The following is a 26,487-nucleotide window of genomic DNA, read 5'->3' as shown; positions in this document are numbered from 1 at the left end:
AATCCACCTGCCATCACCACTGCCATTTTGTTCATTGTTCTCACCTGTGTCTAATTCAGTCATCACTCCCTGGTTATTTAAGCCCTGCTTTTTGTTCACTCCTGGTCGTTCGTTGAATGTTGTCAAGCCTGATCTGTGTTTCCCTGCCTGAGTTCTTAGTTTATGTTTGTTCCTTTGTGTTTTGTGTTTGTTTAATAAATAAAGAAGCCTGCATTTAGATCCTCTCTCCTCGCTGCCTCATTCGTTACAGAATGAACGACCAACCATGGATCTAGCGGTTTCACAAGCCAACTGCAGTCTGCTCAGCTTGATGCAGGGAAGCCGTCCGGTGGAGCACCACATCCGTGATTTCCTCAAGCTGGCGAGGGTCATGGACTTCCCAGACTCCCTCCTGGTGGGTTTTTTCTGGGCCAACCTGAACGGTGCACTCAAGGAGCGGTTGCCACCGGCGACGCGCGGCTGGACGCTCCGCGAATTCGTGGAGGAGACCCTGTTAGCCTGCGGTTAGTCGTTCACTGTGGACATCGTCGAGGAGGACCCCGTAGCTCCCCCCACAGTGGTAACCCTCCATTCGCCCGTGGTTCGTCCCTTCATGCCTGCCTTAGTCAACGAACCAGCGCTGCTAACTTCATCCACCCGGAGGAGGAGGAGAAGAAAGGCCTCTGCTCTCCAGCCTCTGCCAACCACGGCCAACCAGCCAATGCCTGTAGCCTCCGATGTCAGTGAGCCAGCGCCTGTAGCCTCCGATGTCAGTGAGCCAGCGCCTGTAGCCTCCGATGTCAGTGAGCCAGCGCCTGTAGCCTCCGATGTCAGTGAGCCAGCGCCTGTAGCCTCGACCGTCCTTGAGCCAGCGCCTGTAGCCTCGACCGTCCAAGAGCCAGCGCCTGTAGCCTCAACCGTCCAAGAGCCAGTACCCCCCGAGCTTTCCAGAGCTCCGCCTCCCGAGCTTTCCAGAGCTCCGCCTCCCGAGCTTTCCAGAGCTCCGCCTTCCGAGCCTCCCGAGCTTTCCAGAGCTCCGCCTCCCGAGCTCTGGAAAGCTCGGGAGGCGGAGCTTTCCAGAGCTCCGCCTCCCGAGCTTCCTACGGCTCCGTCTCCTGAGCCTCCCTTGGCTCTGCCTCTCGAGCCTCCCAGGGCTCCGCCTCTCAAGCCTCTCGAGCCTCCCAGGGCTCCGCCTCTCAAGCCTTCCACGGCTTCGCTTCTGGAGCGTCCTACGGCGCCACCTCCCTCGGCTCCACCTCCAGAACCTTCCAGACCTCCGCCTCTAGAGCCTCCTACGGTGCCACCTCCATCGGCTCCGCCTCCAGAGCCTTCCAGACCTCCGCCTCTAGAGCCTCCTACGGTACCACCTCCATCGGCTCCACCTCCAGAACCTTCCAGACCTCCGCCTCTAGAGCCTCCTACAGTTCCACCTCCATCGGCTCCGCCTCCAGAGCCTTCCAGACCTCCGCCTCTAGAGCCTCCTATGGTGCCACCTCCATCGGCTCCGCCTCCAGAGCCTTCCAGGTCTCTGCCTCTAGAGCCTCCTACGGTGCCACCTCCATCGGCTCCACCTCCAGAACCTTCCAGACCTCTGCCTCTAGAGCCTCCTACAGTTCCACCTCCATCGGCTCCGCCTCCAGAGCCTTCCAGACCTCCGCCTCTAGAGCCTCCTACGGTGCCACCTCCATCGGCTCCGCTTCCAGAGCCTTCCAGGTCTCTGCCTCTTGAGCCTCCTACGGTGCCACCTCCATCGGCTCCACCTCCAGAACCTTCCAGACCTCTGCCTCTAGAGCCTCCTACAGTTCCACCTCCATCGGCTCCGCCTCCAGAGCCTTCCAGACCTCCGCCTCTAGAGCCTCCTACGGTGCCACCTCCATCGGCTCCGCTTCCAGAGCCTTCCAGGTCTCCGCCTCTAGAGCCACCTACGGCACCTACTTCCACGCCTACGCCTGCAACGGCTCCACCTCCCACGGTTCGGCCTCCTGAACCTGTCCTTGCCCTGTGGCCAGCTCCCAGGCCTCCTGACCCCGTTCCCATCCTGTGGCCTCCTCCCAGGCCTCCTGACCCGGTCCCTGTCCTGTGGCCTCTTCCCAGGCCCCCTGACCCAGTCCCTGTCCAGTGGCCTCCTCCTAGGTTCCCCAAACCTGTCCTTGCCCTGTGCCTCCTTTGTCTGCCTGTCTGCTCCCTGTGCCTCCTTGGACTGCCTGTCTGCCCTTTGTGCCCCTTGGACTGCCTGTTTTCCCCTTGTACTCCCTTGGTCTGTCTGTTTGGCCCTTGTGCTCCTCTGGTCTGTCTGTTTGCTCCCCCTCACTCCTTGGACGATTTTTTTTTTTTCATTTATTTTTTTTTATGTTTGTTTCCCCATCGAGGGTTTTTCCTTTGTGTTTTGTGCTTGTTTAATAAATAAAGAAGCCTGCATTTAGATCCTCTCTCCTCGCTGCCTCATTCGTTACAATAAAACAGTATCGGGATACAGAGATCAAACAGCGCTGGAGACAGTGGAAATTTACCCACAATCAACTGAAACAAAAGGCTGTCTTTTTGAGAGGTAACTTTGAGAAACTTCAGCTAGTGATGTGTCATGTGAGCAACGTTTTTTTGCGTTCGGCCAATAGTTACATCAATGCTATTTATTCTCGAGAAAATAAAACAAATGCTTATCTCAAAGTCACCAGAATTGAACACTTTGGTGTTGTTTATTTGCACACCAAAAAATCTCACGGGGAGCATGATATAATGTTAATTAGGCAGATTTAGAGGTCTGCAACCTGACCCCATGGGACCCGAGAACCCGACAGGTTTCGGGTCGAGTTCAGATTTGTATGATCGAAAAATTAAACAGGCATACTGAATTTGTTTTGCGCACGCGCTCTCAATCACAGACAAGCGCGAACAGACGAGGTGCATACACACTGCCAGCGAAATCGCGCGCGACAGCGACTCCATACCATTAATTTTCAATGCGAGCACAGCGACTTCCGGCGACACGAGCTGTCACGACCGTTGGCGCTAGATGTGGGCATGTCCAGCGACGCGACAAAGTTGAGACAAGTTCAACTTTATTCAAATGAAGAGCGACTAACGGAAGCGACAGCCAATAGGAGAGACGACGGGAGAGCTCACGTGATCCTTCTCTCTCTCTCAGCTCCTGCAGTAACGGAAAGATGGATGAAAGGCTAATTCTTGCTGTTAGAAATTTTCCAGTGCTCTATGATATGTCTCTTCCTACGTAAAAGGACATTTTTAAGAAAAATACTGTGTGGAAAGGTGTATCTGAGATTGCGGGGATTTTATGGACCCAGACAGACCGGCATTTGCATTTTCGCCGCAGATAAACAGCCGCTTTGGCAAACAGCACGCCTGGTTTCTCATTCATCTTTGATATAAAGCATTTTATGTACTGATTCCATTTATATTTAGTCTTTTCCCTCCAAAATTTTTGTTTTTAGTGGCAAGAAAAGAGATTCGCTGTCAACAGCAATGGAATGACATCCGTGAATGTCATTTATAAACGTTACTAGGCAACCAGTAGTGGGAACACCTTTAAGCAACCACCCAGAAAATCCTTTAAGCAACCTAGCAATGCCCTAGCATCCCCCAAGAACACCCTTGCAATCACCTAGCAATGCCGTGGTAACTACCCATAACATCCTTGCAATCACCTAGCAACTCCCAAGCAAACACCCAGAACACACATGCCACTGCCTAGCAGCATCCTAGCAACCACAACCTAGCAACCACCTAACAACCATCCAGAACACCAAAAGTATTTAAGATTATAATTCATGGGGCCTTGGTAGCTCAGCGAGTATTGATGCTGACTACTACCCCTGGAGTCACAAGTTAAAATCCAGGGCGTGCTGAGTGACTCCAGCCAGGTCTCCTAAGCAACCAAATTGGCCCGGTTGCTAGGGAGGATAGAGTCACATGGGGTAACCTCCCAATGGTCGCTATAATGTGGTTCTCGCTCTTGGTGGGGCATGTGGTGAGTTGTGCATAGATGCCTCCACACGTGCCACGTCTCCGCGGTAATGCACTCAACAAGCCACATGAAAAGATGCATGGATTGACGGTCTCAGACGCGGAGGCAACTGAGATTCGTCCTCCACCACCCAGATTGAGTCACTATGCCACCACAAGGACTTAGAGCACATTGTGACTTGGGCATTCCAAATTGTGGAGAAAAGGGAAGAAGAAAAAAAAGTATAAAACCAACTTTCATTGGTTGCACAGAAGAAGCCCTAAATCTCACTTTACCGGGTGAGCAAACGTTGTTTTGTTGGGCTTGTTGTTGGGATGCTTAAAAAATAGAGCAATGTTTTGATAGTGCCACAGAGCCACAATTTTAACACTATTCAGGAGAATCAATCAACCTACAAATGACTTGGTTATATTTGATAGATTTTGCGTATTAAGCCGGGAGAGCAGGAAATATTTAAACATTGAAAAAAATTACACACATTCCATTTAGTTGTTTAAGCTAAAAATGCTTCTTTATATTAGTGGAATTTGTGATCCTGAGGCAAAAACAGCTACATTTTAACCTGCTTCATTTGTAATTCCTTGTTGTAAATTGTTGACAGGTCTTATCTGCTTCTCAAGTGTTCACACTGTGGTCGAAGACTTCCTGACAATAAAGCAGACATTTCTGCGCAGAGAATAACTCACAGCTCACAGCTAAACACTTTTCTGCTAGAAAGATGGTCAAAACAGTTCTGCCACTTAGTTTGGGCACACAGACCTGCTGTGGTTACTGAAATTACATACATCAAAACAGCCTGTGCACAAGAACAAACTTAAGCATACAGCGCCTGTGAATAAAAAAAATTAAATAAAAAAAAACGACTAAATCATTCTGTCTAATACGCAGTGGAGAGAATCCAATGTTTAAATATTATGTTAATAATTAACTTTATTTCATTGTTGTAAGTAGCTATTCATGCAGTTCGTAATATTTAAATGTAACACATTTTTATACATTTGAATAGATGCTGAAACGTATAATATGGATGTATTGACAGCATCTAAAACGTAACCATTTTTAATGAACTATATTATCACCATATTACTGTAGTAATGTAACTTTCTGGTTAATTACATTAAAACTATGGTTTCTGCCAAAAAACATGGTTACCACAATATTACTATACTATTACTATTACTATAGTGATGCAAACTACACATAAGCGATGCCAAGCCGTGGGAATTAGTGCATAGTGTTGGGTTCGAATACACCTTAGTCAAGTCCGAGTCAAGTCCGAGTCAAACAATCGAGTCCGAATGAATCTGAAGTAAAACTGTAATCGTAAATTCAACATCAATATTTTAAACTTATTTTAAACTTCTTAACTAAGAAAAACAGTTTGTCAACAGAAACCTTTCATATATCTTGTTGTCTTTCATATATATATATATATATATATTTTTTTTTTTTTTTTCTGATTAAAACAAACTTCAAAGTGGTTTCAGAATGAAAGCATATGCTTTCAGGGAATGAAGACAAAACTGTCCTTTAACACAATCCTTATTGTGTTCTGTTGACATTTCAATTATTTGTTGCTTTTTCCCTCCACTCAAACAGACTAAAGAAAGTGAAAGCTGCGTTAGTCATTAAACAATGGTTATTATGGTTTTGAATGTTCATTTAGTTTTTATTTTTACTTCATTTTCAATTTCAATTGAATTTAGCTTTATTGAAAATGATCCCTATCTTATAAAATTGAAAATCTAATAAAATTGGGAAAATACAGTACATAGAAATGAAGTACATATCAACACAGTAGTTATTAGCTCTCACTGAGAAGTTACATCCAAAAAAAGAACAGCCCACTGATAATATTTGGGCCATGTCGTCACGGACATGATTTCCTAGTTAATTAGCAGGAAACCGCACAATTCAGGGCAGTTCTGTGTATTTCTTGTGTATTTAAATCCCTGATACATCCGTGTACATCTCGCAGCAGCTGCCGCAGAAGATATCAAAATTATAATAATTGATATTTGCTTGAGCGGCAGTCGTGTTGGTCTGCATTCAGTCTGAAACCTTTAAATACCAACCACAGAAAATGTAATAACCGAAAAACTATTATTATTTTGAGTCATAAATTTAACAGAATTGTCCTTCAGAACTGTCAGGGATGTTGACTAAAAGACGTGCATAAATGAACTGGTGGTTTACAATAAAAATAAACATTTAAAATGAAAATGTCATAACCAAATAAATTCATCTCGTAACATGAAGTTTAGATACATACACACAATTTGTCATTGAATAATACGTTTATTTTATAGTCTATAATTAAATTATAAACAAAACATTTCACTGTCCAAAATGTCCTAATATTTTATTGTGCATGGTTGAATGTTGTGAATGGTGGACAAATGCTGTAAAAGAATGTATTGTAAGCAGCTTGCCAGTCAATAATAAATAGGTGCTGTTTATCTGTTTAGAGTTGCTATCTGTTTTAGTAATAACAGCCACCCCCCTTGTGGACCACAAGACACTACAGAAGCCTACATGTGTAGATACATTACCCCTAAAAAGACTTAATATCCAATATTAATACTATTTTTTATGTATTTTTATTTTGATATGCTGTTTTAAGTAAACTGTGAGAGACATGATGTGGGTGACTTGACTCAATGAAGTTCTTGATTTTAATATTTTAACCACAATGAAACCACAATGTGAGCACCGTCTTGGCTGCACAAACGCCACAAGCAATTTTACCAGTTGTCAGGTCCTGTGTCATGTGAAACTGCCTTGTTTAGTTTCTAATACATTGGATACACACCCGTCCTTATGTTTTCGTCGTGCCAGCCACCTTGGTAGTCAATTTTATACAGTACCGTATACTGTAGTAACATTCAAGCGCATTGGTTGACTGATGAGTGTGCACATGCGTATGTGTGTGTGTGCGTGTTTGCACAGTGAAATAACTCTGGCTACATCTACAACTTCAGGGGCTAATACATGTCATGGACTCTGAAAGAAATCCAGAGTCCCAAATGCTTGAGTCCGTGGCAAATCCAAGTCCATTAAAATTGGACTCGTGACTCAGTCCGAGTCCAAGCTCGAGTACCCTAACTCTATGAATGTGATCGACAGACCCTGCCTCCAGATCAAACCCTTCTCTGCACTCATTGACATTCACAGAACACTGCGATGAAATCAACATTTATTCAAATTTTTTTAAGTAGTATTAAAGGAAATTTTAAGAGTGGAAAAAGAAAATCAGATGGGAAAAGAGTGGGACAAAAGGCATATTCAAACCACGGTTGCTAGGACAAAAGTACACATTCATGCATCGTCTTTACCCCCACACCACGGTAGCGACATATATTGGTTAGTTAGCCGTATATTCCAGTGGTTTAACCAGACTATTGGGGAAAATAGTTGCATTGTGTGGCAGATGCTATTTACACCGGGGTTTTATATTTAAATCCCTGAACCCCACCCTACCCCTAAACATAAACGTACTGTGATAAATGTACTGTGACAACAACTTTAGTTACAAAATACCATTGTATATGTATTTATTCAATATATTAATTCAAAGAGATTTACAACCTTCTGTGTTTTGATGACTTATACACTCAAAGTTACTAATCACATTTGATAATCCTGTGCAAATAATGCAAAAAAAGTTTAGCTTTGGAGTCCCTGATATCTCAGCTCTAATCTGCTGAAATATTGTTCCGGAAGTGTACTACACTATATTCATGTATTAACTTTTAGATATTTGCATTATATTTTGCATTCAAATATGGATATTATATTTCTTTATTTTGCCCATTTGTAATGCCCTTAAAAGTAATTAAAATGTAAACGTTATTAACTGTAATGATCACATGAATCTGTAATGAGTAATCTGTAAATGCTACATTTTTCCACAAAAAGTTGATTTACTGTAACTAACATCTTTGTAATCAGATTACACCCAACACTGCTAATAACCCACATGTTTTGCATTGGAAATTCTGTTTATATGAGGTGAAATGCACTCAAAAGCAGCATTAAACACACAACACATAAGCAGTTTATTTCTGCCTTGTTTAGAGGCTGTGTGAAAACCATTTCTGTGTGAGCTCCATTTCCTCTACTGAATTTCCTCTGTGGTTGAGCGCTGTTAGATACTCAGCACCTTAAAAAAGAAACACCAACTTTCATCCATCAAGGATGCTGACTAGTCTTCACCAGCACAACTCCCCTCTCCCTCACTAGCTTCGTGCCATCATTTATACGCTTATGGAACAACTCACCTGTGTCTGAGCCTTTGGTGCCACCAGTTCCAAAGTTGTGCAAAACGTTTCACTGCACTTCCTTTCTCTGACTCCGCAGACCAGTCAGAGATTCCAGTGGTGCTGTGAGCAGGTTTTCACGCAACTGAACGAGCTGCTAATCGCAGCATGCAAACGATTGTGACCACAAGCATTTCCTCACACAAATCAAAGAAAGAGTGTGAGTAGCCAGACCAGAACTGTTGAACTCCAGCTACTGAGAACATTAACAGAAACAGGAACTAAATGACTCATTTGGAGAGAAAAAGATGTGACACTGGTCTCATCTGCTGGCTGGTGACACCTAGCTTGTACTTATAATCTGGGTCAGTACAAGTTAAGCTCAATTGATAGCATTTGTAGTATCATGTTGATTACCACAAAATAATATTTTGACTCGTCCATCCTTTTCTTTAAAAATAAAATAAAATAAGTAAAACATTTTATGTAAATTAATTTTGCTTTTTTAAAGAAACCCTGAATTGAACCTTGAATTTCCCTTTTTAAATCTGCCCTCTGTGCAAATTTATTATAATTATAATTAATTGATTTGGTGGATCAGTGGACACTGAGTTCATTTCAGTATAGAAAGTAAGCGTTTATGCACGTATCCCTTTTGCCAAGCGTTCTCCGCACACTCGAGAGGAAATGTTTGTTTTTTGTATTTTTACTAGAATTATTGTGAACAAACCATTCAACACAAACATATTTCTGTGTAAAGAAATTAGGGTAACACTACATTAAAGTTCCCTTTGTTAAAGGTTTTATAAAGGGGTTCGTTAATGACCAATAACTAATTTACAAATTAATTATAAATCATTGATATGTAGTATTAAAAACTTGATTAAAAGGGCAACTGTAATGCAATACTTGCCAAATAGCAAGTATTTTAAATAACACTTATTCAAAATGTTTTAATGGTCTTTAGTCTTAATTATATGATATATATTGTGAAAGAGCATGAAGAGCTGGAAAGTGTTTCTGCAGAGGACTTTAGGTAACTAGGACTAGTTAAAATCATTCTTTTGACATCAACGTGAGATGAAAAGTGATAACAAAAGTGAATTAAGACATTACAGTCATAAATATAAAGACGAAATGACAAAATCCCTCCGTTTAATATCACTATATTAGTTGATTTTTGATGCACTGTGATATAAATAATCAATTAGGGCATTTTGTGTTGATATGAAGTATGAATAATGTATTTATTAAGCATCTATACCATATAACTTATAACATATTTATAACAAATGCACACTTTTGTATCGCTGATTTGCCATTATTTTGCCAAGTTGTTATAACTGCATATCGTTGATTTATAATGCGTTAGTAAATAACTTATTAGTCATTAATGAGCCCCTTTATTAATCCTTCATAAAAGGAACATTAACGTAAATTGTTACCAAAATTAGAGATAAGGGTAACACTACAATAAGTTTGTATTCGCTAACAATAGTTATATTAACATAACAACATAACTACAACTAACAATAATTTTACAGCATTTATTCGTCTGATATTTTTAAAATGCGAAGTTATACAACCCCAATTCTAAAAAAGTTGGGAAAGTAGATAAAATGTGAATAAAAACAAAAAGGATTGATTTGTAAATTATATTCACCTTTGCTATATTGAAAGCACAACAACTACACATTGTATAATGTTTTACCTTGTGAATTTCAATGTTTTTTTTGTCATGTACATTATGCGAGCTGTATGAATTATTGGGTATTAACTCGATTCGGACAAGCGTTTACCACCTGCAAATGGACGGCTTGGTTGAATGGTTTAATAAAACCTTGAAAAACATGATTCGTAAGTTCATGCACAAAGAAGGTCAGAGTTGGGATAAGTGGCTTGAAGCCCTGTTATTCGCAGTTCGAGAGGTCCCGCAAGCCTCCATGGGGTTTGAATTATTTTATGTGCGTAAGCCTCGTGGTGTCTTAGATGTTGTGAGGGAAAATTGGTAGGAAGGACATTCAAACAGCAAAAACTAAATTTGATACGATCTTGATCTGAGAGCAAAATGCCACACATCAGGGCAGCTATCACAGGAGTATTTGCTACAGGCTCAAGAATGGCACACCCGGCTGTATAACAGGGGACCTCGGCTACAGGAATTTACACTGGGATATAAAGTCCTTGTATTTCTACCCACATCAAACTCTAAATTACTTGCAAAGTGGCAAGGGCCCTTTGAGGTCACATGGCAAATTTGGAAGTCGATGATTATAAACGAACAGTCAGGGGAAGAGCACGGCAAATTTACGACCTCAACCTCTTAAAACCATGGAGGGAGGTGGTCCCCGTGGCTTTGGCTTTAATTCGACATTGGATTTAACAAAGGGTTATTGACAGACCCCCTAAACACCAATGTTCCATGAGAAAACGGCCTTCTCCACACCGTTTGGCTTCCACCAATTCGTGACCCTTCCATTAGGTTTGCTTCAGCACCTTATGGACCAAGTCCTCAGACTGCACTCTGCGTATGCTGTTGTCTATCTGGATGGCATCATTATATACAGTAATGATTGGCAGTGGCACATGCAGCATCTGAGGGCAGTTCTGAGGTCGCTGCGATGGGCAAACCCCAAGAAGTGTGCAATTGGACAGGTGGTGGGGTATGGTATCTCGGGTTCCACTTGGGTCATGGACAGGTACGTCCCCAAATTTGATAAGACCACAGTGGTTGCGGCCGGCCTGAGACCCAAAACCAAAAAGGAGGTAAGATAGTTCTTGGTGCTGGCAAGCTATTATACAAGGTTTGTGCATAGTAATTAGTCACCAGCCTGCTGATCGATCTCAATAAAAAGGGAGCCCCAGATCTGTTCCAGTGGTCGGATCCGTGCCAACAGGCTTTTATGCAGGTGAAAGCTGCACTTTGTGGTGGACCGTTGTTACATGCTCCTAATTTTTTATCCCTTTTGTTGTACAGATCGACGCGTCGGACATGGCGTTTTGCAGGTGGTCGAGGGGGAGGAGTGCCTGGTGGTGCGAGATAGGGTGGTCCTCACCCTTTGGTACTACCTCCTGGGATGTGCTTTCACCCTCTGTTCGGACCACACCACACTATAGTGGCTCCGTCGCATGAAGGATTCCTACATGCGGATCACCCATTGGTATCTGGCTCTTCAGCCTTTTAAGTTCGAGGTGGTCCACCGACCAGGGTTGCTGAAGGATGTTGCAGACTTTCTCTCCACAAATGGGTGGTGGGGGGGGTGGTACTGGGCAGGCTGGATGGCCATGGGGGTATGTTTTGGACAGATACATTTTTTTTTAAGTGTGTCTGGGCCTTAAGCCAATGTTTTTTCCTTTTGCTCTGGTGTGCTGAGGAACCACCATGCCTTATAAAAGCTGTGAATGTATACTGTTACTAATGTTGCCTATGATGCTTACATAAAATACAACCTATTGCAACAATACTTGCTTGGAGAAAAAATTCTAAAAAGATTTTGATCGATTTCGGTTTCAGGTCAGTTTCGGGCTTAAAATAGGACTCCCTGCTAGATTCTTACTACCCTCTACTTGATTGGATCTTGTCCCTAAAGCCCACCCATAACCTTAACCATAGTAGAGAGAGATTGGTCCCCTGTCCCTAAAGTCCAGCCTATACCTACCCCTAAACATAATCATATTTGGGTCAGGTCACACATTCTCAGGTACGGGTTTTATTGCCCATGCAGGCCTCTACCCAGAGGTTTAGTGGTCTTCAACAACTTCATGTAAATCATCTTACTATTGTTTAGTGTGTGTGTGTGTGTGTGTGGGGCAGGTTTAAGTGGTTTATGAGGACTTTTCTTTAGGTTACGAACTGGTAATTACAAGGGTATTATTCTATAAATGTGGTTTATAAGCACATTTCTAGTGTCCCCATAAGTAAAATCACTTAAAAACATACTAAACGATGTTTTATTGAAACCTGGTTAGGTTCAGGTGTAGGGATAGAATCTATAGTTTGTATAGTATAAAAATCATTATGTCTATGGAGAGTCCTCATAATGACAGCTGTACCAACATGCATGTGTGTGTGTGTGTGTGTGTGTGTGAGTGAGTGCCTCAGCCCCTGATGTTTTGAAATCCTAGAGATGCCCCCCGAAATGTACTGTGGGTACAGAATGCAATTTTCATACCAAATAAAACAGAAGCATTATCAATCATGATTTGTAATGTCTCTTGAATTGAGTAGTGTACAGTAGAAGACATTTTCATACAAAATAACCGTAATTATTTCCAAGGTGATAACTGGAGGGCACTCAATGAATTAAATGTCTAAATGTTGTGAGGTTGTGTGAATACAATGCAGCATAGTCAAATTTCACTGACTTTTTAAACAGTAGGATAGGATGACAAGAGGTCGACAAGAAGAATGGAGAAAAAAGAGGACAATGTAAACACATTCAGACAGCTCTGCCAGGAGCCGGGTTTAACACCACCATCACTGCAACCCGTGCCAGCCAACCAGAGTGCCACCATCATGGGTCTCACAGACAGAGGACCCACCGTCAAGGAGAAAAACCCCTGTGTGTGTGTGTGTGTGTGTGTGTGTGTGTGTGTGTGTGTGTGTGTGTGTGTGTGTGTGTGTGTGCGTGCATACTGAAGGAAAGACCACAATTATCCTGAAGGACTTTCCCTTCAATCCCAAACGAACACACACACATCTGAAACATAATCTGTTTCTTAATCGGATCTGTTCTTGCCATGGAATTTTGATGTCATGGCATTTTGATGTCATATATTTTTGTATGATGAAAATTAAACTGTTCAACTGACAGCTTTTCAACCAGTTTTCTTACAAAAAAAAAAAGAATTTCAGGTTCAACATGTGCAGTTGTTGTCTGTCATAAAAGCTCAAAGTAGTTAATGATATCAACATAACTAAACACGGACCATTGATTCATGATATCTACAATCTCAGATGAGGAACTGTCAATAAAAATATATTTAGAATTTTTTTTTTTTTTTTTTTTTTTTACAAATGTAACAAATTACCCATTAAGAATATATGCCAATGCGAGTGAAAACACAGGAGATCGGAACATGAAAACAGGCGAATCGTGGCACACCTCTGCATTCAGAAAAAAGTTGGATATTTTGTGTACAAATACTTCGTTACTCAAGTACAATATTTACATTTTTCTACTTCAAAATTTCTTTGGACTTTTACTTTCACTTTACTACATTTTGAAGAGAAATGTATAATTTTACTCTGCTAATTTTTTTTAAGACCTTTTCATTACTTTAGTGACTGAATACAGCAAAAATAGCAACTGTGCGTGTAAAAATCCATGCTGATTCGTTAAAAGAATCAAAAGCGTCGAATCTTTTAAATTCGATTCCTTTGAACTGAACAAAAGCATTAAAAAATTGGTCTGATTGATTCGTTTTGTGAATCACAAGCGAAGTGCGCGCCAGATTGAGTGTTCTGTCGTCCGTCTCCTCTGGGGAAGTCAAGAAACTGATCATGTAAGTTATTTTTTTTAAATAATTAATGCGATAAGTTTAGGGTTAAACATTATGAACGCTGTTAAATAATGAAGTTGTGCGATCAGTCTCCCGCCTTTCCAGGAGACCTGTTCATATAAAAGTCAATCACATGCGTTTACATTTTGCCCATAAATAGTTATTTTGATATTTACATTTAGCTGACGCTTTTATCCAAAGCGACTTACAGTGCACTTATTACAGGGACAATCCCCCCGGAGCAACCTGGAGTTAAGTGCCTTGCTCAAGGACACAATGGTGGTGGCTGTAGGGTTCGAACCAATGACTTTTTGATTAACAGCCCTGTGCTTTAGCCACTACGCCACCACCACTTATGAAGATGTGAATGGTCTCTGCCAAAGCAAAACTTGTTTTTGTAGTATATTTAGGGCATGCTATGCAGTTGTCAAGGTGATCTCTGCTGTGTGTTTGCTACAGCATATGGTTGCCAGGTTGATACTTTGCTGTTGCTAAGTTGTTTTCTGTGTTTTTTGCAGATTGCTCTGCAGTTTACATGGTGTTCTAAGTGGTTGTCAGATTGTTACTATGCTGTTAAGTTGTTTTAACTGTGTTTCAGCACATTGCTTTGCAGTTGCCAGGTTGTTCTGGGTTGCTGCTTATTGGCCCAAATGAAAAGCCCACCCCCACAAGTCTCTGTCACTAATATGACTCAACTCCCTCCTTCAAAGTTCCAATTTGTATGGACTGTGGTGTTCATTTACGCTCATCCCATAAATATTATAATTCTGATTTGACTTGAATGCACCATTAGTTCATTTAATTTTCTTACACTCATTCGATCCAAGATGTGTATGACTTTTATTTTGTTTCTGCAGAACACACACACACACACACACACACGATTTTCAGAAGAATATGCTGTTATGTAGGTCAATTCAATGTAAGTGAATGGTGGACAGAACTTTGATGCTCTAAAAAGCACATAAATGCAGCATAAGAGTAATCCATAAGACTCCAGTGGTTTCAACCAATGTCTTCTGAACAGATCCAATTAGTTTTAGGTGAGAATAGTCCAAAATATAACTCCTTTTTCAACTATAAATCTTTACATTAACAGTCCCCTTGGTGATAAGGATTTCAAGCTCAATTACACTCCCTAAAGTGCCACCTAGGGCTCTGCTACTGCATCAAGCACTAGAAAGTGGAATCAAGCTTGAAATCATGATCATGCCTAGAGCTTGCAATGGCAATTTATTCAGTGACAATGAGTTAGTTTGGTTTGTCACCCAAAATGAACTAAATTGTGTCAGAGGACATTGATTGACAATGTAGTAGTATGGATACCTTTATGCTCCCTTAATCTGCTTTTTATAGCTTGAAATGTCTGGCTACCATTCACTTGCATTTAATTGACCTATAAAGCTGAAATATTCTTCTAAAAAGCTTTGTATGTGTTCTGCAGATGAAAGAAAGTCAAACTCATTTGGGATGGCATGAAGGTGAGTAAATGATGAGCACCACCAATCAAATAAGATTCCATGTGTTTAATGAAATGTTCTGTAATGCATTCAATGTACTTTTGATACTTAAGTAAATATAATATCAGTTACTTTAATACTTTTACTTGAGTCTTTTTCTCATGAGCTACTTTTAACTTTTACTTAAGTCAGTTTCCATGAAGGTTACTTTACTTTTACTCAAGTATGATAAATGGATACTTTATACAACACTAGTAGCAAGACCTGATCAACATCACACCTTACCAACAGGATCACACCTCACACAGTTAAATATGAGCAAACAGGAAATGAGCACAGATAACAATGTCTGGGGAAGGTTACCACTAGTGGTGGATAAGCGCTATAACAGTCCCAGGAAGCCACACTTTCAATGGGCTTTCTTCAGTGGGTACTAATCCACAGTAAATTAGTGCAGATAAAACATTAAAATTCTTCACAACCGGAGACACAGTGGCACGCTATAATGTGAACCCTCATTTACACACATACACATATTCTCTCTCCTTTATTTTTAAGTCACTAGCATTTGGTCTGAGCTCCAAAGACAAACATAGTGTAACATTACATTTTCTTAAAGGGAAACGTTTGACACAGTTGTGGTCCAACCATAACATACAAAGATGCAGTTATGAAAACATGCTGTCAACGCACATCTCAAACACCAGTCAGAATTTACTTTGCTGGCAGTCACATGGACATGGAGGCTTTTTGTAAATTTATTTATCATGATATTATTTGAGGTAGGCGTGTGCCCTTTCGGCTGTCCCTTACAAGCTGTTTACAGTTTTAAACAGCAAGACTACCTTGATCATTCGCTTTATTGCATGGCATATATTACAATTCACTTTAGCAAATTAATTTTGCATGACTATGCTGGTAAACCAGTCAGCCAGGACCTGTATGGAAATTCATGCATGATGGTCTAAGCTGGTATTTACAGCAGGACTACCATATGATTACAAATCAATCAATACCATGGTATGGGGCCACACAGGACATAATTATATGATTTCTAAATATATAGTTATAAATCAGAATATCCATCCATCCATCCATCGTCAACCACTTATCCTGTGTACAGGGTCACGGGGGGCTGGAGCCTATCCCAGCTAACATTGGGCGAAAGGCAGGGGACACCCTGGACAGGTCGCCAGTCCATCGCAGGGCCACACATAGACAGACATACACTCACACTCACCTCCACATCCACACCTAGGGCAATTTTTTTTGGAGACACCAATTAACCTAGCCTGCATGTCTTTTTGAATGGTGGGAGGAAGCCGGAGTACCCAGAGAGAACCCACGCAGACACGGGGAGAACATGCAAACTCCACACAGAAAGGCCGGGGCAACCAGGGTTTGAACCCACGACCTTCTTGCTGTGAGGCGACAGTGCTAACCGCTGCACCACCGTGCCGCCCTATAAATCAGAATATAAAATTGCAAATAAAAGTAAAAATATTGTAGAACTGAATAGATAAATCTTAATTGGCAATCCAAAAATATAGATATAAATCTGAATATATAGTTGTAAATTGTGATTATATAGTTGTTAAACTGAGTATAGCTATAAATCTTAATATGTATTGTTGTACATTTTAATAGTTATAAATCCTGAATACAGAATTTGAAACAGTTATCATTCTTGAATTATAGATCTAAATAAATTGTTGTAAATCCTTATACACTCACCTAAAGGATTATTAGGAACACCATACTAATACCGTGTTTGACCCCCTTTCGCCTTCAGAACTGCCTTAATTCTACGTGGCACTGATTCAACAAGGTGCTGAAAGCATTCTTTAGAAATGTTGGCCCATATTGATAGGATGGCATCTTGCAGTTGATGGAGATTTGTGGGATGCACATCCAGGGCACGAGCTCCTGTTCCACCACATCCCAAAGATGCTCTATTGGGTTGAGATCTGGTGACTGTGGGGGCCATTTTAGTACAGTGAACTCATTGTCATGTTCAAGAAACCAATTTGAAATGATTCGAGCTTTGTGACATGGTGCATTATCCTGCTGGAAGTAGCCATCAGAGGATGGGTACATGGTGGCCATAAAGGGATGGACATGGTCAGAAACAATGCTCAGGTAGGCCGTGGCATTGAAACAATGCCCAATTGGCACTAAGGGGCCTAAAGTGTGCCAAGAAAACATCCCCACACCATTACACCACCACCAGCAGCCTGCACAGTGGTAACAAGGCATGATGGATCCATGTTCTCATTCCGTTTACGCCAAATTCTGACTCTACCATCTGAATGTCTCAACAGAAATCGAGACTCATCAGACCAGGCAACATTTTTCCAGTCTTCAACTGTCCAATTTTGGTGAGCTCTTGCAAATTGTAGCCTCTTTTTCCTATTTGTAGTGGAGATGAGTGGTACCGGTGGGGTCTTCTGCTGTTGTAGCCCATCCGCCTCAAGGTTGTGCGTGTTGTGGCTTCACAAATGCTTTGCTGCATACCTTGGTTGTAACGAGTGGTTATTTCAGGCAAAGTTGCTCTTCTATCAGCTTGAATCAGTCGGCCAATTCTCCTCTGACCTCTAGCATCAACAAGGCATTTTCGCCCACAGGACTGCCGCATACTGGATGTTTTTCCCTTTTCACACCATTCTTTGTAAACCCTAGAAATGGTTGTGCGTGAAAATCCCAGTAACTGAGCAGATTGTGAAATACTCAGACCGGCCCGTCTGGCACCATCAACCCCTAATGCATTGAAGCAATGCCATGTGATTGGTTGATTAGATAATTGCATTGATGAGAAATTGAACAGGTGTTCCTAATAATCCTTTAGGTGAGTGTATATAGTTAGAAATCCTTAATAAATGTTTATAAATCTGAATATAGTTGTAAATCCGAATATATATTGTTTTCAAGATGGTGCAGCGGATGGCAGCCTGGTGTGGAGCTCTCCAATTCTTTTGTTGTTTTGGTTTGTTTGTCCTGTGTTTAGTAATTTTTTTCCAATCAGTTTTATCAGGGACCAACTGCTGAACATTTGGCAGCACATATCAGACAATCTAGTTTTTGACTATTTAGACATTTTACTGGACATTTTAGTCTGAGGCGCAGCTTTGTTATTCAAGCACGCTATGAGACGCAAGCTAGGGAAGCGAGCCAGCGAGTCAAGCTCTGAAAACGTGGCTTTTGAACAGTGCTACCGAGTATTCGTCTAGCGAATCTTCACTTTCTTCCTAACAAAACAGACAAACTACATCTCCTCACCCATATAAACAAGGACATTTCTATGGGATCAATTCCATGCCACATATATTTGCAAAAATATAAAGTATTGCAAAATAAAATAAAGTTTTGCAAAACAAAAAAAGTATTGAGCAAACAAAAAAAAAAAATTTAAAACAAAAATTAAGTATCACAAACGTAAAATAAAGTATCGAAAGAAAAAAAGAAAGTTTTGCAAACAAAAATAAAGAATTGCAAAATATAAATAAAATATAGCAAAAATCAAGATGTAATTAATTGCAAAAATCAATGACTGTTGTAAAATAAGCTAAAGATCTTTTATCCTTTTTTATCTCTGCAACAGATTTTTAGGCAGCAATGATTTTGCCACACATCTTTTTCTTTGCAATGCTCCTTTTAATCTGCATTTCCATCACGTGTGAGCTCGTGATACCGTTTTGCCTTTGCGCTTCACTTTTCTCTGCGTTTCACTTTATGGCACTGTTTTGACGTGGGGGTGGAGTCAGGGGATTGGGGCGTGTACAACGGGCTCAGTGATGCCTCTCTGGAAGTTACGTCATTAGCTTGAGACACGGCTCAAACATCATGGCTGAGCACAGGCATGCAGGTGGATCTCAGGTATATAAAGAAGTTAGAGATCAGTTAAAGCGGTGGATTTATTAGCCATACTCGCTAACATAGCCAGCATCTGCAGTTTATTCTCTCTCAATTGATTGGACTATTGATTGATTCTTATGCTTATTTTATAGATTATAATTGTCTATACCATAGTATGTTGTCTTCTAAAAAAATGTAAACTCCATATTTAGATGCAACATTATCACTGTTAAAGGAGACAATAAATAGATTACAAATAAAAAGTTAAACGATCGTAACAAACGTGCATGTGTTCTGTCTTTAAAAATAAAGTTTTGAAATATAAAATTTTCACATCCCCTATTCTTAACCCTGCGTTATACAGCTATGTGGCATGGGGGGCGTGGTCGTGTGTCAGTCTGCGGGAGAGAGAGAGCGGTAAGGCTTGTCACCTGGTTTGTAATTATCTCTAACACCTGTGTCTTGTTGTAGTGTTACGGAGAAAGACATTTAAAGGGACGCCAAGTGTCGAGAGAGAGTGGATCCAGAAAGCTCCACACACTGAGTGTGATATTGTTTTGTTTACATTTCTACGGCAGTGACCGTCGTATGTTCGTGAAAGAAATTAAAGTGCTGATTTCAAACCTGCTTCGCTGTCTCCTGACTCCTCCATAGTGATGGGCAGATCGAGGCTTCGTGAAGCAATGAAACAGTCGAAGCAAATGTGCCATTTTGTTTCGAGGCTTCGAATCAATCCGAAACCCGTCTCCACGGTGACACCTAGTGGTCACTTGCAGGTGTTGATCTGAAACAACCTTTACAAAGAGCTAATAAAAAAATGTGTTGGTTTTTTTTTTTTTTATTGTATTTTTGTAATATATGAAGCTTGTAACCTGTAGTCTCTTCACATTGCATAATGTGATTTTGGTCATGAAAAATGAATATTAATAAAAATAAATCAAGCCACAATGTCTCCCTTTCTTATAGATTTTTATTCAAAAATATTAATTTCTCTGCTGTTGAAGGACTCAGCCTACTTCTTTTTTACAGATAATTTCTCCAGCCTTTGAAAAAATTCTCTCACAAGGGACACTTGTTGCTGGCATACAAAGATATTTTTTAGCTAGGACATACAAATGAGGAAAGATTACTGCTCTCTCTTTCCAGTAAGTTAGAGGATCATGAGTTCTGGGCAAAAACGCATCGCTGAGGTATTTTTTCACTTCCACTGTGGCATCAGCTGTAGGATTGTGTATCATCTGGGTCGCACGGATACGATTGTCAAAATGTTCCCATAAACTGTCTTGTGTTTCAACTGGTGTTGATGATGGGCCTGATGTTGACATTTGTGGTTCTGAATTAAAAGAAAACGGCAATTAGTAACAAATCATAAACTGACAACACATATGAAGTATAAATTTCATGAATCACATTACATAAGACAACATAGATTGAAACTCACCAGGAGTTGTGTTTGAACGCATCAGTGAAGCACACTCCAGTGTGATGTGCTTTTCAGCATCCAGGGCTTTGGCAGGATTTCCAAAAGCCACATTTTTAAACCTTGGGTCCAGCAGTGTCAGTAGCAGGCCTTGGTACAGGGGAACACTACCATCCTCTGCACCCTGCAGAATGGCAGGATGAATGCTCCTCAAATGGCGATCATGGATGATGTATTGTTGCAGTAGGCTGAGCTGCCGATCACAATACACACATCTCACTTTATTTGGGGTTTCCAAATGGAAATGCTCCCACACCACAGATGTACGGCATCTCTTCTGTGGAGCCTCCATTTCTATCTATCTATTTTATATGTAGCCTATCTATCTAATAATCTATATGTATCTGTAATATATGTATCTATCTATTAATATATATATATATATATATATTTCTGTCAATGCATCTATTCATGTGTCACTATATGTACTCTGTGTGTCTCTAAGTCAATGTGTAAATGTAAATTAAATCCTAAATATAACTAAACAAATCGCACTATAAATGTCACTATATCACCAAAAATCCACTATCTCAAAACCAAACTCCTCTCACAAAAACCCACGATATGAAAATGCGTTGACAAAACTTTTATACTGTGTGATTGTGTGATTTGTTCCCGAACCGACCAATCAATGAAACCCTGATTCGGCGGAGCACTCCACCTGATGAAACACTTAGACGCTTCATTTAGCCGTTGTCACGTGACGTGGGTGTTTTGAATCACGCTTCGGATCAGTGTTTCGAATCATCTTTGCTTCGGGATCTCGCAAAGCTTCGGAACGTCTGTTTCGCGCCAGCCATCCTTACTCCTCCATTGCTCAACGAACCTGTTCACAAGCTACTTAAGTTCTTACAATGCTCACAGTAAATGTACGTGTATCTAGGTCATCTCATGTATTGATTTGCCATGTCACATTTAGCAGAGAGAATATCCAGATGTCGTGACGAATCTTATTAGTGTTCTGACTCAAAGCTTCGGTCATATTCAGGCAGCTCAGGGTCAGCAGCAACAACAACAGCAACAGCTTTCTCCTGCTGTTTCTCTGCCTCGAGTATACTCAGCAGGATATAACCAGGTTATCAGCACCTACTCTTAAGAATCAATCTGTTAAATTTGTTTTGCTTTTGCACAATTAACATTATAAGTGATGTTCTTTTATTGTTTGTAGATCGTTTGCTGGGATGCTTATTTGTTACGATCGTTTAACTTTTTATTTGTAATCTATTTATTGTCTCCTTTAACAGTGATAATGTAACATCTATTTATATATTTTTAAATATGGAGTTTACATGTTTTTAGAAGACAACATACTATGGTATAGACAATTATAATCTATAAAGTAAACATAAGAATCAATCAATAGTCCAATCAATTGAGAGAGAATAAACTGCAGATGCTGGCTATGTTAGCGAGTATGGCTAATAAATCCACCGCTTTAACTGATCTCTAACATCTTTATCTGAAGCAAACGCTGTTAAAGCACATTTAACGCTAATTAAATAAAAGGAAACAATTTTTTTTTTATTGAACACCAAGAACAGAACAAAAAACAGAATGTACATCTACAGTGGCATTGGTAAGTACAGGTAAATGAGTATTAAGCAAGGCACATATCAGTTAATATAAAATAAATAAATTAAATGTATAAAATAAAAAATACAAATACAGAGGGTTCTCTTTATTCCTCTTTTAAGAGCTCAAGGTCTCTTATTATACCAGCCAATTTCTGGGCCTTTTTACTTTACATACATTCCAACGATGGAAAGAAATTACAAATCAATTCTCTTTTAAATACAGAAAAATAAGGTTTCGTCTTCATACATTTGGACTTATGAATGAAAAATGTGCCCAGTATCAATATTACATTAATAAGAAATTAATTTCTTTTCTCGTCCAACAGCACTCCAAACATAACATGTTTCCTAGCAAAAGTGGGCAGTGAGTGAATCTTTGATTTCAACCAATAAGACATATTTTCCCAAAAAGTATTTGAAGAAAAACGAGAAAAAAAGATGATCAGTTGTCTCTGTCAATTTGACAAAAAGTACAGGCATTTTCTTCAAAATTAAACCGTTGTCTTAAAAATTCACTTGACGGGTATACCCCATTGAATATTTTAAAATGAGTTTCCTTAAACAATCAACTTTATATACCTGAGATCCACCTGCATGCCTGTGCTCAGCCATGATGTTTGAGCCGTGTCTCAAGCTAATGACGTAACTTCCAGAGAGGCATCACTGAGCCCGTTGTACACGCCCCAATCCCCTGACTCCACCCCCACGTCAAAACAGTGCCATAAAGTGAAACGCAGAGAAAAGTGAAGCGCAAAGGCAAAACGGTATCACGAGCTCACACGTGATGGAAATGCAGATTAAAAGGAGCATTGCAAAATAATTAGTAGGCATTGCAAAGAAAAATTGTGTGGCAAAATCATTGCTGCCTAAAAATCTGTTGCAGAGATAAAAAAGGATAAAACATCTTTAGATTATTTTACAACAGTCATTGATTTTTGCAATTAATTAGATCTTGTTTTTTGCTATATTTTATTTATATTTTGCAATTCTTTATTTTTGTTTGCAAAACTTTCTTTTTTTCTCTCGATACTTTATTTTACGTTTGTGATACTTAATTTTTGTTTTAATTTTTTTTTTTTTTGTTTGCTCAATACTTTTTTTGTTTTGCAAAACTTTATTTTATTTTGCAATACTTTATATTTTTGCAAATATATGTGGCATGGAATTGATTCTATACATTTCAAACTCGGCTGCCTCGTGCTTCACAAAAATCTTGCTGAGTGAAGCCATTCCACACAGTGCGTTACTGCCGGGCTTTCAGCTGTTCTGAGAGGATTGCATTGTGGAATTAATGGGGGAAATGAGAGGCGGTGGTACATGCTTTTACATAAATGAAAGTTGGTGTGCAGATGAAACAGCATTAAAGAAGATGTGCTGTCCTAATTTGGAAGCGCTCTTTATCAACTGTAAGCCTTTCTACTTGCCATAAGCGTTTTCCTCGTTTATTCTGGCGAGCGTTTATATTCCTCCACAAGTGTGTGTGAGTGCAGCAATGCAACAGCTGGCTGATCAGATCACAGACACAGATCAACAATGGCCGGACTCACTTATTATTATTCTCGCCGATTTCAACCTCATCCATGAAGTGCCGAAATAGAGACAGTACATTACATGCCCCACCAGAAATATACTGGATCCCTGCTATACAATATTAAAGGATTCATATAGCTCTGTCTCTAGAGCAGCTTTGAAACTCTCTTATCAATGTCTGGGTCATCTTCTTCTGACCTACAGGCAGACAATTAAATCTGCTAAACCTGTAGTAAGGACTGTAAAAAGATGAACCAATGAAGCAGAGTTGGAACTGCACTGATTGGAGTGTTTTTAAAGCTGCAGACACCAATCTGGATGAGCTCACAGATACTGTGACATTATATATCAGTTTCTGTGAGGATATGTGCATTCCTTCTAGGAGTTATTTAACATTCAACAATAACAAACCATGGTTTACAGCAAAACTCAGGCAGCTTTGTCAGGCCAAAGAGGATGCTTACATAAGTGGGGATAAAATCTTGTACAATCAGGCCAGAAACACACTGAATGATGACCTGAATGTGTTTTACTGTAGATTTGAAAAGCCCAGTCTAACAATCAACACCCACTCTGACCTTCACTTCACACAAACCTCAACACTTTCTGCAACCACCCTCCTCCTCCCTCCTGCTACTGAACCTGAACTTAAGATCTGTGAAGAGGATGTGTGCCAGGTATTCCGGAAACAAAAGACAAGGAAAGCACAGGGCCCAGATGACATTTCACCCACTTGTCTAAAATTCTGTGCTGACCAGCTGGCCACCATCTTCACACAGATCTTCAACAGATCACTGGAGCAGTGTGAAGTTCCCTGCTGCTTCAAACACTCCACAATCATCCCTGTCCCAAAGAAACCCCAAACCACAGGACTTAATGACTACAGACCCGTCGCTGTGATGTCTGTGGTCATGAAGTCATTTGAGAGACTAGTGTCGGCCCACCTGAAGGACATCACTGGACCCTTTCTGTATCCTCTTTAATTTGCTTATTGAGAAAACAGGTCTGTGGATGATGCAGTCAACATGGGATTGCATCATATCCTGCAACATCTGGACAGATCTGGGCATATGAAAGGATCTTTGTGGACTTCTGTTCGGCTTTCAACACCATCATCCCAACTATTCTCCGGACTTAATTTAACCAACTCTCTGTCAGTTGATCACCAGCTTTCGGATAGATAGGCAACAATGACTAGCAGTTATTGAGACTGGGGAAATTCACTTCCAGCACCTGTATGATCAGCACCCCACCCAGGTGCCCCACTACTCTTCTCCCTGTACACAAAAGACTGCACCAATGACCCCTCTGTCAAGCTTGTGAAGTTTGCAGATGATACTACTGTCATCAGATTCATCTAGGATGAATCTGCAAATAAAAAGGAGGTTGAATAGCTGGCTGTCTGGTACAGTCAAAATAACTTGGAGCTGAACACACACAAAACAGTGGAGATTATAGTGTACTTTAGGAGGAACACACCAACATTGACCCAGCTCACCATTCTGATCAGCACTGTGGCATCAGTGGAGTCATTCAGGTTCCTGGGCTCTACCATCTCACAGGACCTGAAGTGGGAGACCACATTTACCAAATGAGTCATATGACTCATCTCACATTGTGAAAAAGGCCCAGCAGAGGTTGCACTTCCTTCGCCAGGTGAGGAAGTTCAACCTGCCACAGGCACTGCTGATCCAGTTCTACTCAGCAGTCATTGAGTAAGTCCTCTGCACTTCAATAACTGTCTGGTTTGGTTCAACTATGAAACCGGATATCAGAAGACTATAAGGGACAGTCCGGACTGCTGAGCAGATTATTGGTTGCCCCCTGCCCTCCCTTCATGAACTGTACACTTCCAGAGTGAGGAAAAGGGATGGAAAAATCACTCTGGACCCCACTCACCCAATCCACTACTTATTGAACTTTTGCCTTCTGGCCGGCACTACAGAGCACTGAGCACCAGAACCGCCAGGCACAAGAACAGTTTTTTTCCCTCTGGCTATCCATCTTATGAACAGTTAAAACTGCCCCATTGAGCAATAATTAATGTGCAATACACAGCTTAGTCTATTTATATTTATCCAACATATCCAACCTCTTCTGCCATTACATTCCCTTGTGCTATCTGTATTGTTGTGGCAAAAAAATTATTAACCAACCATTATCACTGCGTAAAAGACACTCTGAATCAAACAGTCTTTTAAAATGATTTATTCTTGCAAGAAAGACCCGGTCATTACACAGGAGTTAATCTGTGCTGTGAGTGGGACAGAGAAAGGGAGGGCTGACTTGTATTTTATACTCTTTTATCCCAAGGTTTTCTGACAGAAGCAGAACCTCCCCCTCTGCATTCCTCAGACACAGAGGCATTCCCTTGCAATGACTATCACTGATCAATGAGTATCAAAATTTCTACAACAGTGTATAATAGTGTATAATAGTATATAATAGTAGTAGTCTTATATGTATATCATATGTCTTATTGTGTATTTCTAAATATACTTATATTTTCTTTTCATTTTTTCTTTTTCTATTTTATTTCTTGTATTGTTTATGCACTGGAAGCTTCTGTCACCAAGACAAATACCTTGTATGTGTAAGCATATTTAGCAATATAAAGCTCATTCTGATTCTGATAAATCCAAACATAAACTTGTTCGAAATAAAATAAAAAGTTATGGGTTAGGGTTGGGTTAGGGTTAGGGTTAGGTGTTAATATTTAGTTTTAAATTGGAACATATAGTTATAAATCCTGAATAATAAATCTGCAAATCTGAATATGTACTTGTAAATCTGAATATGTAGTTATAAATCTTAATAGTCAAGTCAAGTCAAGTCAAGTGGTTTTTATTGTCGTTTCAACCATATACAG

At 40.4% G+C, this 26,487-nt stretch overlaps 2 protein-coding genes across 3 annotated transcripts in view; one reads left to right on the top strand and one right to left on the bottom strand.

The window, feature by feature from the left end:
- The window catches only part of LOC127658716 (WAS/WASL-interacting protein family member 1-like), a 46,065-nt gene extending 26,094 nt beyond the window's left edge, over window positions 1–19,971 (bottom strand). The window contains exon 1 of one of the 2 annotated variants that reach the window (XM_052148169.1): window positions 19,659–19,971. The gene's annotated coding sequence lies outside the window, so the exon portion shown is untranslated. Of the gene's footprint in view, window positions 1–8,241; window positions 8,460–19,658 lie in introns of those variants that run through there. The other variant, XM_052148168.1, reaches the window with a different exon arrangement.
- Window positions 266–26,269, top strand: LOC127658608 (uncharacterized). Its single transcript, XM_052147982.1, has 4 exons — window positions 266–422; window positions 11,198–11,282; window positions 13,660–13,725; window positions 24,157–26,269. Exons 1-4 carry the CDS (start codon window positions 266–268, stop codon window positions 24,599–24,601), a joined length of 753 nt encoding a protein of 250 aa, XP_052003942.1. The 3' UTR covers window positions 24,602–26,269.
- Window positions 26,270–26,487: the final 218 nt, after the last annotated feature.

Source organism: Xyrauchen texanus, chromosome 18, assembly GCF_025860055.1.
Source record: "Xyrauchen texanus isolate HMW12.3.18 chromosome 18, RBS_HiC_50CHRs, whole genome shotgun sequence".
In the NCBI taxonomy this organism is placed as follows: Eukaryota; Metazoa; Chordata; class Actinopteri; order Cypriniformes; family Catostomidae; genus Xyrauchen; species Xyrauchen texanus.
The sequence above is the reverse complement of the archived record's forward strand: the minus strand, read 5'-3'. Positions and strand labels throughout refer to the sequence as shown.

Bases quoted from the DNA above. Each gene is read 5' to 3' on its own strand.
- LOC127658608 (XM_052147982.1), top strand. From the start codon at position 266: ATGGATCTAGCGGTTTCACAAGCCAACTGCAGTCTGCTCAGCTTGATG. The intron at 11,283-13,659 runs GTACTACCTCCT...GTGAATCACAAG, and splicing joins AGGGTGGTCCTCACCCTTTG to CGAAGTGCGCGCCAGATTGA. The intron at 13,726-24,156 runs GTAAGTTATTTT...GTTTTACTGTAG, and splicing joins GAAGTCAAGAAACTGATCAT to ATTTGAAAAGCCCAGTCTAA.